The 15,034-nt window shown below is 35.9% G+C and overlaps 1 protein-coding gene across 1 annotated transcript; it reads right to left on the reverse strand.

The window, feature by feature from the left end:
• Nucleotides 1-238: 238 nt before the first annotated feature.
• On the reverse strand, nucleotides 239-14,538 carry NIPA1 (NIPA magnesium transporter 1). Its single transcript, XM_072412860.1, has 5 exons — nucleotides 14,308-14,538; nucleotides 10,190-10,237; nucleotides 8,603-8,693; nucleotides 6,938-7,098; nucleotides 239-5,013 (listed from the first exon to the last, which is right to left on the reverse strand). Exons 1-5 carry the CDS (start codon nucleotides 14,423-14,425, stop codon nucleotides 4,502-4,504), a joined length of 930 nt encoding a protein of 309 aa, XP_072268961.1. The 5' UTR covers nucleotides 14,426-14,538; the 3' UTR covers nucleotides 239-4,501.
• Nucleotides 14,539-15,034: the final 496 nt, after the last annotated feature.

Here is a 15,034-nt window from a genome sequence, read left to right on the forward strand (position 1 = left end):
TTTTTTTTACATAGATCACATTACTTTAAGACAAAGGCTGGTGAGATAACTATATCTGCATCAGGGACTGAATATTGTATTTTTACATTGAAGCTAAGCAGTAATTGTAAACACTGCACATCAAACATTTTGGAGTAATTAGGAGTTAAGAGAAGTTAGGACCAGTGAGTGAATCATTTGGTATAGTATGAACATTTTTTATACCTTTAGTACATGAATAAGGAACAAGACAAACCAATTTTCAACAAAAAGATTTAATCTTTTTTTTCTTTATTTTAATAAAATCTGTAACTTACATATATATTGTGTAAAATAGACAGACAAGCAAAACTATTACGTTAAAAACAGCAGATGAGAACAGTTTAACAATATTTCCTTTAGGGTGGGTCCACACGGACATTTTTAAAACGCACGTAAACATTTCTACTGCGTTTATATGCGCTTTCAATAGCGCTTTAAAGCTTGCCTTTAAAAGACTGGAAAATGTCTATGCCCTGTTTTTACAGTGTTTGCCTTTCAAATGCTTATAAACGTGGGAAAACGCCTTATTTCAATAGAAGCGTTTATATGCGTTTTTCATCTGTAACCCCGCATTTTAATTTTTTAAACGTTGCAAGCAGTGTTATCTATAATGCTCATAAACGTGCCTCAAGGAAATGTCTTGGTGTAGATTAGCCCATTGGAATGCATAGGAATTTCAAACATGGGCTTTTAAAGCCTCAGGTTAAACACTGGGGAAAACATCTGTGTAGACTAAGCCTTAATTAAATAAAAAATTTTTTAGAAAGGAAATCAGTAAAACTACTCCCCCTTTCCACGCCACCCAACTTTATCCTCAAGAGATAAGTTTGCTGAAAGATTTTCTGTATCCAACACACTTGACAGATGCTGTGGATCCTCATACCAGCTCCAATATTATTACAAGACACAGTAATGACTTTGGGGTTGGTGAAAGGAACCACTTGCACAGTGCAGAACCAGACATCTGACACACCCAGAAGTATTGCAGAGATTTCAGCATGCTTAGCTCATGAAGGCAGTGGAGTTCAGTGGCACAGGATGTATAAATGTTTTTCTATGCAGGAAAAACATTTTAATTTTTTATAAATAGCAATGCTTAAATATGAATTACTTCAAAGGTCATCAAGCTATCCTTATACTGTACCTGTGCCTATATCATACACAAAGAGGCTTCATTTACACAAGGGGCTGAGTGGACGTTTTGGAAACCAAGCAGTTTCACTGCTGAGAAGCTTCAAGCCAGGAAAGCATCTGCTCATAGTAGTCAATAGGAACACCAGAGACTATTACACAAGTGGATGTTTAGGCATGTGTGTAACATTTCTCTAGCATCATAGTTATTAAACTATAGAAAATGCATGCAGCATCTCATCCGGCAGTAAATATCCAATGAACATTTCTATACTTTGTCAACTGTATTTTTTTTTAGTATCTCGGATATACAGCAGACAGGAAAAGGCCCAGGATTCTCTAGTTTGTTCTGCACCCCCTTTTAGCATGTGTCTGCATGCTGCACATATGTTGCATAACTGCTGGATAAACACAGCATAAATGCTGGAATATGAAACAATGAGAAAATTCCAGTGTCTCTGCCAGTGCTACGGCTGAACTGTTACAGCTCATGTAAAAGAAGCCTGAAGTGTTTGCAGATATCTTTTGGTACTGCTATATTCAAGAAAACCATTTTAGCAGGTAAATCTCATGATAATGGTACAGAGTATCCTTTAAATTCTCACTTCATTCACAAATCACACTGTTTTTTTTCACCAACACATCATGTTAGTAATCTGCTATTCCCACTGTTTGTTTGGATATGTAGTACTGGGTACTATAATACTGGGATCTGCTCATAACTAACACTATATTATAAAACTGATCTTTATTTAATTTCTGCAGGTATAAATTAACTTTTGCAGCTCAGGTTTTATAAACTAAATGCAAACAAAAAGCACATCTAATAGAATGGACGAAATGCTGTTTGAAAAAAAAAAAAAAAAACACTCAGTAGGGTTATCTGTGCTAAGGGCAGCAACAAGGTTTCTTGCTGGATAGCACTCAAAATATACTTGTATCCATGTTTTTTATGCTTTTTGGGACTGTCAAAATATAATACAGCAATCATAATGTTGTGTGAAATCTACCGCCCACTGATGTTTAGTCTTACATCTGTAGCTCCTAAACAAGTCTTTAAAGTTGAACTCTAGACACAAATACATATATTTTGTGCACTAAATGCTTGTACAAACCTAGATATTACCTTGACATTATTACAGTGCTGCCCAAAGCCTGTGCAGGAAACAGAGCAAGGGACCAACTAAAGGTTGCCTACAGAAAACTACAGGAAAGGGGTACATACAAGACATGTCACCCTGCACCAGAAGAGTGACAGTGACTGGTTTTAATACTGGAAGAAATATACAAACCATGCCAAGATCCAAGTAAAATTACTCATGCCTCTTGTATTCAGAAAATATTTGCTTATTCCACAGAGTTCAGTTTTAAGAACCAATGAAAAGCAATTTTCAAGTTCTTTCCACAACTAAACACAGCTAAATTAAACAGAATGTTTTTTCAAGAAAGTCAATAAATACCATTGTTAAAGTTGTGCACCAAAGTGTGGTAAAGATGCGCCTGGACTGCTCTGTAATTCTCAGCTTATGTGATTGTATTACCTCATGTTTACTACTATTGCTCCACCACTATATTGGGTGACATTATTTACCAGTTTCAATGTGTAGGCAATGGAAAAGGGCAGAGACAGACCATGGAAGCTTGTTAAATATTGCATTAAGGAGCAGTCTGGGTGGGACTCTGGGTACCTAGGTGCTTTTACAGAGGAATGAAGTCAGTGTACAGGTGCCCAATATTCAGGTTCACAGCTTTGCAAATACTAAAGTAGATGCAATTTAGATTGGCATCTACAAGAGAATATTAAACCATCTACATGTTAGGTGCCTACAAATGCTTGCAGGTGCTCATGCTTTTTAGATAAGCTGCAATTAAACCGTGACTGTAGGTGGGTCTAAAGCCCAAAGCATGGAACGGGAAGATAAAAAAAAGATTTATTGTGCGTTCATTATGTAATGGGAAAATAAAGATGCATTTATGAATTTTTGAAGACTAGTGAAATATATATTTTTTTATTGTAATAATAAACATGCAGACTTATTAGCCCCCTCCCTCAAATTTCAATACCAATCTGGGAATTATCCTTTCCTGCAAGAAAAGTGGTCTAAATTATCATAATTCAGTCTTCTTAGTTGTTCACAATATTTTGTACTATTCAATGTGTTTTGTGAGGTGGCGGGGGCAGAATAAAAGAAATGGCAGCTGGATTCTGAATGTTTGTTCAGTTTTATATATTATGACATATTTGTACATTAATAAAACGTTTTATGAAGCACCTTCATTATTTATTATCTTATCACGTGCATTATTACTAAGGTGCATCAAAGTAAATATTCAAAAGTTATTCAGACATTAGTACAATGTATTACTCTTTCATAGATCAGCTCTAATGAGCTGGGAGGTCCAGTGTATGCAGTCTGAATCTAATGTATGATAGGCATACAGTACATATTGATATCTTTACTTATCATATTGATACCAACAATATAAATTACACTTCATTTCCACAGTACAATTATCAGGTATTCTTCTTCCTAATATTTTCACATATTAGAAGTAAAGCAACATACTTTTATAATACTGAGTAGTTTCACTTGTGTTACCTGAGAGTGACCAGAACATTTCAACAATTTACAATTTTACAATTTGCAGTAATAAACTGAACTGATAATTAATAAGAAAAACAGCAATTCCGTATCAAATGTCTACTTGAAACGTGTTAGATTTCACTTTGTGATGTGGATTGTAAAAAACTGTACAATGGGATTGGAAACATTTCTCCTTATGTTGATAGATTGATGATTGATACTTATTGCACATTAACTCTTTTCTATAATATATATTATAGAACTTTATGTACAAGTAATGTATTAGTACACAGGGCTGGCCTCAACCTAATCACTACTGTGTTTTTACAGCTGAAACATGAATATTTAAGACCAGAACAAGCCAACCATCATGCCTTCTTCAATAACATGCCCTGTTCTAACATCACTTGGGTTCATCATACCATGTTTCCGGTAAACTATTTCACCATGCTAATACTATTAGACCCACAAGTGTATTTTCAAATCACTGTGTGACAGCACTAAAGTCCAAGCAGGTGTTAAAGTGTGCAGGGGGACACAAGCTGATAACATTGAGACTAGGGGTGGTTTATGGTAAAAGGGAACTAGAGTACATTACAGCAGGGATCCATAGTCAACTATACCTTGAGGAGTACACGGAGCTAAAATTAGTACTAAATGACTGTGATTAGTCATTAGTGATTTAGTTTCAAAATAGAATTGATGGATTTAAGTAGAAATGTTTGAACACGGAATAGCTGTTTTGAATTTTTAGGTTAATCTTTTCACTCTTTTTTCTCTAATGTCTTGTTCAGCTCTCGGAAGCTGATATTAAACTCTTTAAACATTTGGATCAATATAACACCAGTGGATACAGTAATGAAGCCACACAGTATGGCTAAGAAGTCCACTGCACCTACCTTAGTCCACTCCTGAAAGAGGATAGCTGTTGCCAGCAGGACTAATGTTGTGAAAGTCACATAATAGATAGCACTAAATATGCATGAATCAAAGTCTTCCAGTGCTTTATTTATATAGCGAAACTGAATGAGGATACTACATCCCAATACTGCTAGGAGGCACACGAAAAGGTGGGTTGCCCCTGGGCTGCTTGGATTGCTCGTAAAGGCATCCTGTGCAACTAGGCCAATGCCCTTAGTGCATGGAACAGTGAACGTGCCCAGCAGCGAACATACCCCAATGTAAACCATTATATTTTTCTTCCCATAAACCGGTGCAAGCCAAAATATGAGCAAAGTCAGCATCACGAGAACAACGCAGAGGTAGCTCAGGAATACTGAAACAGAAACAAAGGTTATAATTCCAATATGACTATATTGTCCAGTAATTCCAGTAATATTTCATACATTCATGTTCAAGCCGTGTCAAAAGATTGATTTTTTTAACCTTAGCTTACATTTTGCCTAAAGGTTCATCAGCAACATACAAACAGTGAAAGCACAAAAAATAATGTTTTTTTTTTTTTTTTTTTTTTTTTTAAAGACTGGTCGACTTCACTGCATGCAGGGTGTAATTTTTTATGTGTGAATTATTTTCTGTAAAGTTTTTTGCCCTTTAAACGTATGTTGGAAAAAGCAAAAATATACATACATTTCTTTAAAAAATTATTTGCTCTTGGTATACTTACTAAGGGGTTTCCTGTACCGGTGATATCACAGGACAGATAAACCTATAGGTAAACCTACAGCCACCCTTTTTAACATCTTCCCCTTTCTTAATAAAATTTAGGATATTAAGTCATGTATGACGTTTCTTACTGGTTTACTTCACTACTGCATTCTCTAACCATTGATTTTACGGCCACTAAAGAATTTCATGTACATGGCAAACAGTTACATGGGGTTATTATCATCTGATCAATACTCTCAGGAAAGTTACATGTTCTTTCTGAACACTGGGCATGTTGCCTGGAAGCCAGACATTCTTATGCATTTGTGGCTCAGTTAGTCTGACTCATCCACATTTATAATAATTTTTTGTGTTAGTTTGTTTTAGATCTCCAAATTATTATATGTGTGGACTAAATGACTGTCCAATTCAAATTCAAAAACATCTTCAACAAACAAGGCCAATTATGTTTAAGTCACTCCTCCACTGCCATCACTATTCCTATTACATCTTTATTTATAGACGAGTTTAGTGTTACATGGGCACCATACTCAGAAGTAAATGCAGGCAATTAACTTGCATTGAAGTCTAGTTTAATTTTATTTAAATACACTTGTTATTAACCCTCTGCCACCACCACTTTAGGGAAAACATATAATACTAATATTTATTTTTTTCTGCAGTTTTAAGGTGGAGCAGGAAACATCATGGGTCTTTTACTTCTTCTCTGGCAGTAATTTGCGACTTTTTCTTACTCATGATTAGTGTGGTGCTCATGTAATGGCATTTAAGCAAATGCGATACAGTGAGCCCAGGCTACAGTGATTATATGCCCCCACGGAGTTTGTTCCTGACTGTGTAGGTTAGCAGGAGTTGTACTGAATGACAATGGACATCACCTAACACGGGAGAATAGTGTCACATAGTGGTGAACAAGAAGAACACATCAGTTACGAATTGAAGCCAAGTGATGCAGCAGGAGCAATTATCAATATTGCTTTTAATAATACTTGTTGGTGGGTGGTCAATTAAAGTTTTGGAGTTTAAACAGAAGAATGACATTACCTGAGAAAGAAACATAACCAGACAGTCTAGTCTTAGTAAAATTGATTAACACATAAAATGTATTCTTTTTCACCATGTGAATTTCAATATTCTTGAAATGGAATGATCTTGAATGATCTACATGGAAAGACCTGGTATAATACAGTAGACAAGACTTTGAGATAAAAACAGTTTGTTCCAACTTTGGAACTGAACTAAGTAACCTGGTATTCATCGCTGACAAGCTACATCATGGTAGAGCAGGTCAGGATCCTAAAATGATCTTTTTGACATAGCTGGTACAGCATGGTCAACTGTTATTGGTGTGTACAGAAGAAAAGGAAAGTGAGCAGCATTGCTTGAAGATAAAGAAAGAAGCAAAACACCTTGCCCATATACCAAACATTAGTGTCCGACAATAATTGCACATCATGGGGTAGATTAGTATAATGCATTCGCAATCAGACCCTACTGTTCTCTATATCCAGCCATCAACCAGTATAGCTGATTAACCTGTCAAACAAGATATTCATAATAAACATTTATACCTGGGTTGGAAAGCTTCTCCTCAAACTCAGCTCGAGATGTTATGTTTTCAGACTTGGGAGAGTGAATAATCAGAATGATCGAGCCCACACAACTGAGAAGACATCCCAGTTTACCCAAGAAGTTGAGCCTTTCTTTCAGTACATATGAAGCAAGAAGAGACCTTTAAAGTAGAAATCAAGAATAAACAGTATAAGAGTTAAAACAGAGAGCAAAGGAAAACTGTACTCAAACAAATACTTTCTAGCCCAGTGTTCTACCTGGCGCTTTTAGCTGGGTTCATTACCCGGCATTTTTCAGCAACCACCTGGTTGTTTTTGGGTGGTTACTGATGAGTGGGGTCACAATTCCACTCACCTACAGCTTTTTTCCCACCCAGCTTAAAAGAAATTCTGGGTTGAGCACTATAGCCACCAGGGTAATGGTAATATTAGGGCTCCTTATCAACAAACTTGTTTTGGGTCAGTGTTTTTTTTTTTACTTACTTTGTGCTAATAGAGCTGCTATACTCCCTTCATTTATATCATTACTGGGATAGCTCAAGAAAAAATTGCTTATAAAATTGTGTTACATATAATAGAAAGGTAGTAGGAAAAAAAATATCAAATCTGTTCCACTTTAGGAATGATCATTAGGATTTCTACAGAAGCCCAACTGTACTAGTTCTTTTCAAAAATAAATTGTCAGAATTGTCACCCTCATATTTTCTTTACTACTTCTGAGGTTCTATTGGCAATGAGTTGTAATAAAGCCCAATGATGATATGTTGTATATAAAATTCTTTTCCTATCAGAATCACTTTTTCATAAATTTGTATCATTTAAGTACTTAGGAAACCCCAGCCAAACATAAAATCCAACAATGAGTCTATTATCTACTTGATCGACATAAAACTGCAGCATCCAGTGTTCTCCCCAGCCCCTTTTTTTGGGAGCAGCTCCCGGCCCTTTTTAGTAACCTCCTGACTGTTTTTGGGTGGTTACTAAAAGTTGGGTCACATTACAGGGGCTGAAAATACTGGCAGCATTCCTACATTTGTGGCCAGAAGGAAATGCTTTTTTTTTTTTTTTTTTTACACCAGTGGTCACTATAAACACATCGTAACCCCTATACAATGTAGTCAGTAAAAAAAAGTACTCCTTATATTGGAAATCAAAACAAAAATGTTTTACATTTGTTTCTAATAGGAAAGGGGCCCTTTTTAAACAAAAAAAAGTTAAAAGTAAAATGCTCGCTCATTCTACCCCACCCCCCTCTTCTCTGTAGTTGTAAATGTTATTCCACAAAAATCTAATGTGTGTATGCAAGCCTTACATGGGTGGTCAGTGGAAGGAATTCCCTGCTACACAGGTGGACAGTTTGATGCCTTCTGCAAGTATTAGAACCTGAACCCTGCAGACAGCATATAGTAAATTAATTATTACTGCTCAAGAAACCCCGAATACTCTGGGTACCATGGAACCCTGGTTAGGTTAGGCTGTCGTAGAGTAATAAGCAAACCAAAAAAACAGGATAAATTATGTGCATTGTAGGGGTAACACTATAATGTTTTTGCAGAAGCAGAACTAATATTGTAGGTATATCCGCTTCAAATAAATTTACAATAACTGCAACAAATATATATAATACATTTATACATTGATAGCAATGATCAGTGTTTTACTTACCCAAATGGAATGCCTAGGGCACCCAGGGGGGTCACAAGCACAGCTGGAGCAGCAGTATAAGCTAAGAAATTTCCAATCTGCCCCAAAGCCACTGCCAAAAATAGGAATGCCACACATTTATAGACACGGATGACATTATTCTGAAGTTAACAGATCAATATATATATCTATTTCCTGACAACTTTCTATCAGCTAATCATAAACTTTTCTTACTAAACAAAAAAAAACCTCAGGATTAAAAAAAATGACTAAACTCTATTTGTTCACCTCCTCTACAGTGCTGAAATTGTCCTTGCAAGTGCTTTCATCTTATTTTGGTCTGCTTCCGGATTTGGCCATATTGACTGCCCTGAGATAATGTAACTCCCATGCAAGAGACAATTCATCCCAGCACCAAGGCATACTGAGAATGCACGCAGAAGTGGCTCAGTGTACATTTAGTAGAAGAGAAGAGGAACTTCTCTTTTTTCTTAAAACACAGGGTGACAACAGTTTTACACATGCACTAAAGTTTCTCTTTAACTTCTCATCCGTATTTTACTTGCTAATGTATAGTCCAGGAATCTTAAGTTTTATTTATATATATAACATTTCTTTATTCCTTCCATGTATATGAAATGAAGAAACAAAAGGCGGCTTTTTTAGTGGCAACATTCAAAACAAAGTGTATTTAATTAGTGAAACTGGACTCCTAACTAGACCAAAGTCCACCTGTGCTCCAAGCAAATCTTTCATTGAATTGACAGTACAATAAAAAATAAAAACGATGCACAATATCACATCGGGTCAGCTTCCTTAGCCACTAAGCAAAATGCCTTGTGTTTCTTCCTTCCATATACATAGATTTTAAATTCTAGGCTTGGCAACTCTATGAAACTTTACCCCCTTGGTTATAATATATACTTCCATATCCTTTATTCCTTCCTCAGGATTACTACATTCCCTTGAGGCATAATTTATTGTAATACACCAGGTATATAATGGTTTAATTAATACACCTAAATTCATAGTTGCGTGTGGTATTACTATATTTCTTAACCTACCGTATGCATTGATGTCTATTTTTTTTTTTTTTTATAAATATAATTTCTACATCTATTGACCACTGCATTATTGGTAACATTCTATTTACTATTTTGCATTGCATGCATCAATATGTATCTTTTTTATTTTGCTTCATAGGTGTCCACTTCTTACACTAACCTTTAGATAAATTGTAATTGATATGCTAAAAACGCTCCTATGTTACCTTTTATACATTATGTTTTATCTATCCTACAGTTATATTGAAAATATTATCCTCGTTAACATATAGAATGATCTTTTATACACAAATTTTATTTTTATAACCTTTTGAATTATTCTAGATTTAATACCCGATATATACAACTTTATGTATTTGTACAAATTGTGCCAATCATACTCATGACTATTTTTCATCATTCTTATGGAACAGAATATTTCATTTTTTATGAACGTTCATAACACTGTTATGAACAACAGACCAGATGAATGTGTTTACCTGAAAAGGATTCTGTATTATTCTACAAGTATGCATTAAAAAATAAAACCATAATTGTCACTTACATGTAAGAGTGCCAACCCACCAAATAAAGTCTGTAAGGTAAGATACACCTACAATAAACATGAAACATACAACAATTATATATGATACACAGGATTTTAAAGCAGAATCAAAGTCAAAACTTTTCTTCTGCTCCAACAGATAAGTCACACAATCATTATGTATAAAAACATTTATTTGACAAAGAAGTACCCAAAATGATTTATTAACCCTGCTTTACTTTCCCTTTAAAGCCTGTCATGCTGGAAGTGCCCCAAAATAAGTTTTATTTGATTAGTAAACAAACCAAGAAGACTCTACTAACAGATTAACTAAAAATAATGTCCGTTATTTCTCTCTTGTACAGCTCTTCCTCGGCCTAAATCTACACACTGTGAAAGAAGGAGAATTGTGTTTTTTTACAGATAACATTACTTAGGACAAAGGTGGGAAAAAGGATGCATGTAGGATAACTATATGGGCAATGAGACGTTTTGAGACTCCTTAGGTTTCAAAGCGGAACTAACAATCCACTTTTAAGTAGGTCATAAGATCTGATGTCCATTCTGCAATAATCTCTTCTACCTGCCTGATCGCTACAGGTACTGGCATAAAGGTTGGTTGGCAGGATACCAAGCAATCCTGCCTTCCTCTGACCATGCTGGGAATGAATGAACTCTTGCATGCCTGTGTGGGAATAGCATCATGCCAGCCAATCAAGGTCAAAGATCATCTAACGGAAGAGAAGAAAAAGATGGCAGCTCTTTGCGAGGGAACAGGGACAGGTAAATAACGTGAGTTTAGTTCAGTTTTATGTATGCCAGGCTGGTTTAACTTTAATATATATGTAAATCCAAGAACTAAAATCTTATATAAACACCCAACATGTCAATGTTCAGGTACTTTCTGTTATTGTATGACAACTCTTTGTCACCCTGTCATATAGACTTTAGAATGAACTTACAAGTTTCAAATTAACATACATGAAGTGACAATGGTCCACTGTTGTCACAATGATGAAATCTATTCTGAAAAAATCCTTGCAGTTATTGTACTATTGTAAAGGGCAGCACAACGGTTCAGATGTTAGCACTTTGGGCTCTGCAGCACTGGTTCCCAGGTTCAAATCCTGGCCAGGGATCTATCTGCATGGAGTTTGCAGGTTCTCCCCATGTTTGTGTGGGTTTCTTCTGGGTACTCTGGTTTCCACCCACAATACAAAACCACACAGTTAGATTAATTGGCCTTAGATTGTACTAAAGACCAATGACACATTAGATTGCGAGTCACTGTCAGTAAGTAACATGACTGTGGACTTTGTACAGCGCTGCATATTATGTTGGCACTATATAAATACTGGGTAATAATAATAATATTGTAGACATGTAAAATTGGCACAAGTTCAAAAACCATTTGTGTATAATATCCACAGTATGATAGTAATCAAAATGTTATTTCCTTAGGATATATATCAACTTTAAAATGTACACATGCACAGGTCTAATCCAAAATATTATTAACCTTTAAAGGAGGTAAAAAAGACACAGCGCTGTACAATGAAAGGAACCTGCATAAGGATGACACAACAGGAGGACACAACCCTGACAAACAAGCTGAGAAGTTTTCCATTATTTAGGTAATAAACTAATAAAAAATTTAGGTAATAAACTAATATTTTTTTTTTTAATTTTTGGTAAAGAAATAACAGTTGTATGTTGAGGCTAAGAACAAAATGAGGTGAAATATCTTCAACGTGGGAACATTGATAAAAGGCAACAGGAGATTGTAATGTTTTCCAGCCTTCCTTCGGATTCTCGGGCATTCACAGAACCCTATAAGGCTGACTAATGGCACCCTCACCTAGACAAGCCTGTCTATGGCAAGGAAGTAAGGCAATTTATTTTTTTTTATTTTCATTCTTCCTCAAACTAGTTTTACTTTTTAGAGAAGGTGTGGGGCTAGCTGATAATTAGACCTTGTAATTTCTGGCAAAGTTCCTTTTAAGAACCATTAAAATCTTAAGTGTACAGCAGTTAGTTGGAGCTCAACCTGTGGCTCCCAGGGACCCTGCAGAAGACTAATGTCTGTGCTGTGTGAAGTGAAAAATATTCTGCGGTGCCTCTTTTACAGTCTGTGCTTTTGCTGCTTTTATGTTTTTTTCTTACCTTTTTTTTTTTATCATGGAACCTTATTGCAAGAAATAATAAATGTGGCACAAGTATTGTTTAAAGGGGCAACAAGGAAGACAATTAAATAATTGGTTTATAAAGGAGTTGGAATAGCAGTGATCTCCAGCAGTTTCTTGTAGAACGTCTGCGGTCTCTGACCATCGCCTGTGATCTCTTTGCAGTCTTATACAACTTTCTGAAGCACTACTTTCATGAATTGTATATGTTGCCCTTTGGTTTTATCAGGAGCCCAATTTATACCTTTATAAGTTGACCACCAGTACTCTAAAATAATCACACAGTGCTCTGAAAATTGTTGGCTTGTTGCAAAAGACAAAAAAAGTTAACAATTTTATGGCAGTGTTGAGTACAAATATTTATTTACCATAAATTATTTTAGACTTTTAACACAATAAAATCATATGAATTATTGTGCTAAATCAAGCAATGTTAATTTACGATTATGGTCATTATTTTTTTTTTTTACCTTTTGCCTAAAATTCAAGCTGCTGTGCTTTGCCTTCAAATCCCTTATATCCACTTACCTTTCTGACCTGGTAAAAATAATACTCCCCTAGCCGCTCTCTTCACTCCTCCAATTACCTTGGCGCTATATAAATCCTGTTTAATAATAATAAAATTCATTAACGTGTAGCTAAACTCAAAAAACAGAGTCAAATTCATTAGGAGGTAGTACTAACTAACAAAAAATAAAGCCCTGGATCCTGGTGGCCTTTTGTTAAAGCTCTATGGATCCTGGTCCTGTCATCCGTGCCAAGCAGATGCACACAAATAAGTATGTACCATAATCTGTAAGCGTGCGGTGCATACTCCCTAATTATGGCAGGTGCTAACCACCCACAAACAAGTTTTGGTCCGCTTTAAATATATTAAATTGAAAAATGTATAAATAAACTTTTACTAGATACATTTTTCCTATGGAATCCCATGTGTTCATTATGGGTAAAAGTTGGGTAAATCTTGGTAGTAAAAACATTGTTAGTATTTAACAGGATTTATATAGCGCCAACATATTACGAAGCGCTGTACAATTAATAGGGGTTGCAGATGACAGACAGATACAGACAGTGACAGAAGGAGAAGAGGACCCTGCCCCAAAGAGCTTACAATCTAGTAGGTGGTGGAAGTAACACACAATAGGAGGGGGATATGTAGTGGTGGGAAGTAGTGACGGTTTCAAAAGACAGAAGATGGGGAGGCAAGTTTGAAAAAAATGGGTTTTTAGTGCTTTTTTAAATGAGCAGAAAGGAGCAAGCCGAATGGGATGAGGAAGACCATACCAGAGACAATGTATAAAAAGTCAGAGCCCTATATGTGAAGTCTTTTCTATTTAACATACAGCTTCAAGCTTCCTAGTATTGTTTTTAGACAGATAAAAAGGTCACTAAGTCTATTTAAGATCAGAAAAGGGAAGAAAAATAAAGAAGAGTTTGATCTGTCAATAGATATCAATGGGGTGATATTGTGAATCGCTTGGCAAAGAAGAGTAACCATACCCAAAATCCCCAAAAAAATGCTAATTTACAATGCTATAAAACTAATCAGACTATTGGTAATTTTCTTTTAATAATTAAGTTAATTTCTGTTTTAATAATAAATATTTATTCCCATGTGAATCTCTTGGATTGTAAACTCTGTTGTTCCCCGTGTCATTGTTTGTCCATTATGCAGGTTTTCTTTGCAATCCCTATTGAATGTACAGCGCTGCAGAATATGTTGGTGCTTTATACATAAAGTTTAATATTAATAATAATAATAATAATAATTGAGGTGCCTGGCTCCTCTCCACATGAAATACGAATGACATTGTTATTCTGGGAAGACACAACAGTCCCCTTGTCCTGGCCATGACCTCAGGGATGGTATGCAGGGGACAAGCATAGCACTGCACCAGGCTCTGGTTGCCAATAGCACTGCCTCTGCCCAGTAGCTGGCACCCTGCCCTCGTTTACCTCTTGTGCGGGCTCTCAGGATGCCTTTCTTCTGCAGTACAAACGTGGAGCCATTGAGCAGACTGGAGAAGACGGCTACACTCAGCCCCAGGACTGGCAGCTCTGTCTGCATGTCCATATTGTGTGTTGTGTCAGTGACCGGCCGGCAGCCCTGTCATGCTCTCCTCCCGCCTGTCAGTCTTCTTCCGGCTGAGCTGCCTCTGAGCTCCACAAACTCCAGCAGCACATTGCACAACTGTGGAGGTGAACGGCTCTATTTTTTCTTTGTACAAACTTTATTGTTAAAAAACAAAGCGGTACAATGGATTTCTGTTTGTTTACTCTGCCCTATTATGAAATACATTTTAACCTTCAAACATGTAAAAGCATTTATTAAAATAAACAATAAAAACAATATTCTCTGGGAGTTTGATGTGTACAAGGCAAAATATTACTTATTTACACACAACTTTTATATGCTTTTCTAATTGGATTCAACTGAAAATGTGTGAGAAAAAGCTGGGTGAATCTTGTGTTAAAACATAAATAGAACCCTAGTGTTCCTAAACATTTTGGGTAAAAAATGCCATCAGTTTGGTATTATAACCATCAAAACTTTTTTTTATTATTATTATTATTAAAGCAGTACTAAACTCAAAAATAAAAAAAACCACACCTTACTTTTAATTCCGCAGATCTCTCGAGCGTCCCTCGATCAGGTATCATCTTGTCCTGAAATTCTTCTTCA

Source organism: Pyxicephalus adspersus, chromosome 1 (genome assembly GCF_032062135.1).
Source record: "Pyxicephalus adspersus chromosome 1, UCB_Pads_2.0, whole genome shotgun sequence".
NCBI classification, from domain to species: domain Eukaryota; kingdom Metazoa; phylum Chordata; class Amphibia; order Anura; family Pyxicephalidae; genus Pyxicephalus; species Pyxicephalus adspersus.

Bases quoted from the DNA above. Each gene is read 5' to 3' on its own strand.
- NIPA1 (XM_072412860.1), bottom strand. From the start codon at position 14,425: ATGGACATGCAGACAGAGCTGCCAGTCCTGGGGCTGAGTGTAGCCGTC. The intron at 8,694-10,189 runs GTAAGTGACAAT...TATTTTTGGCAG, and splicing joins GTGGGTTGGCACTCTTACAT to TGGCTTTGGGGCAGATTGGA. The intron at 5,014-6,937 runs GTATAAATGTTT...TTTCTGTTTCAG, and splicing joins GGAGAAGCTTTCCAACCCAG to TATTCCTGAGCTACCTCTGC.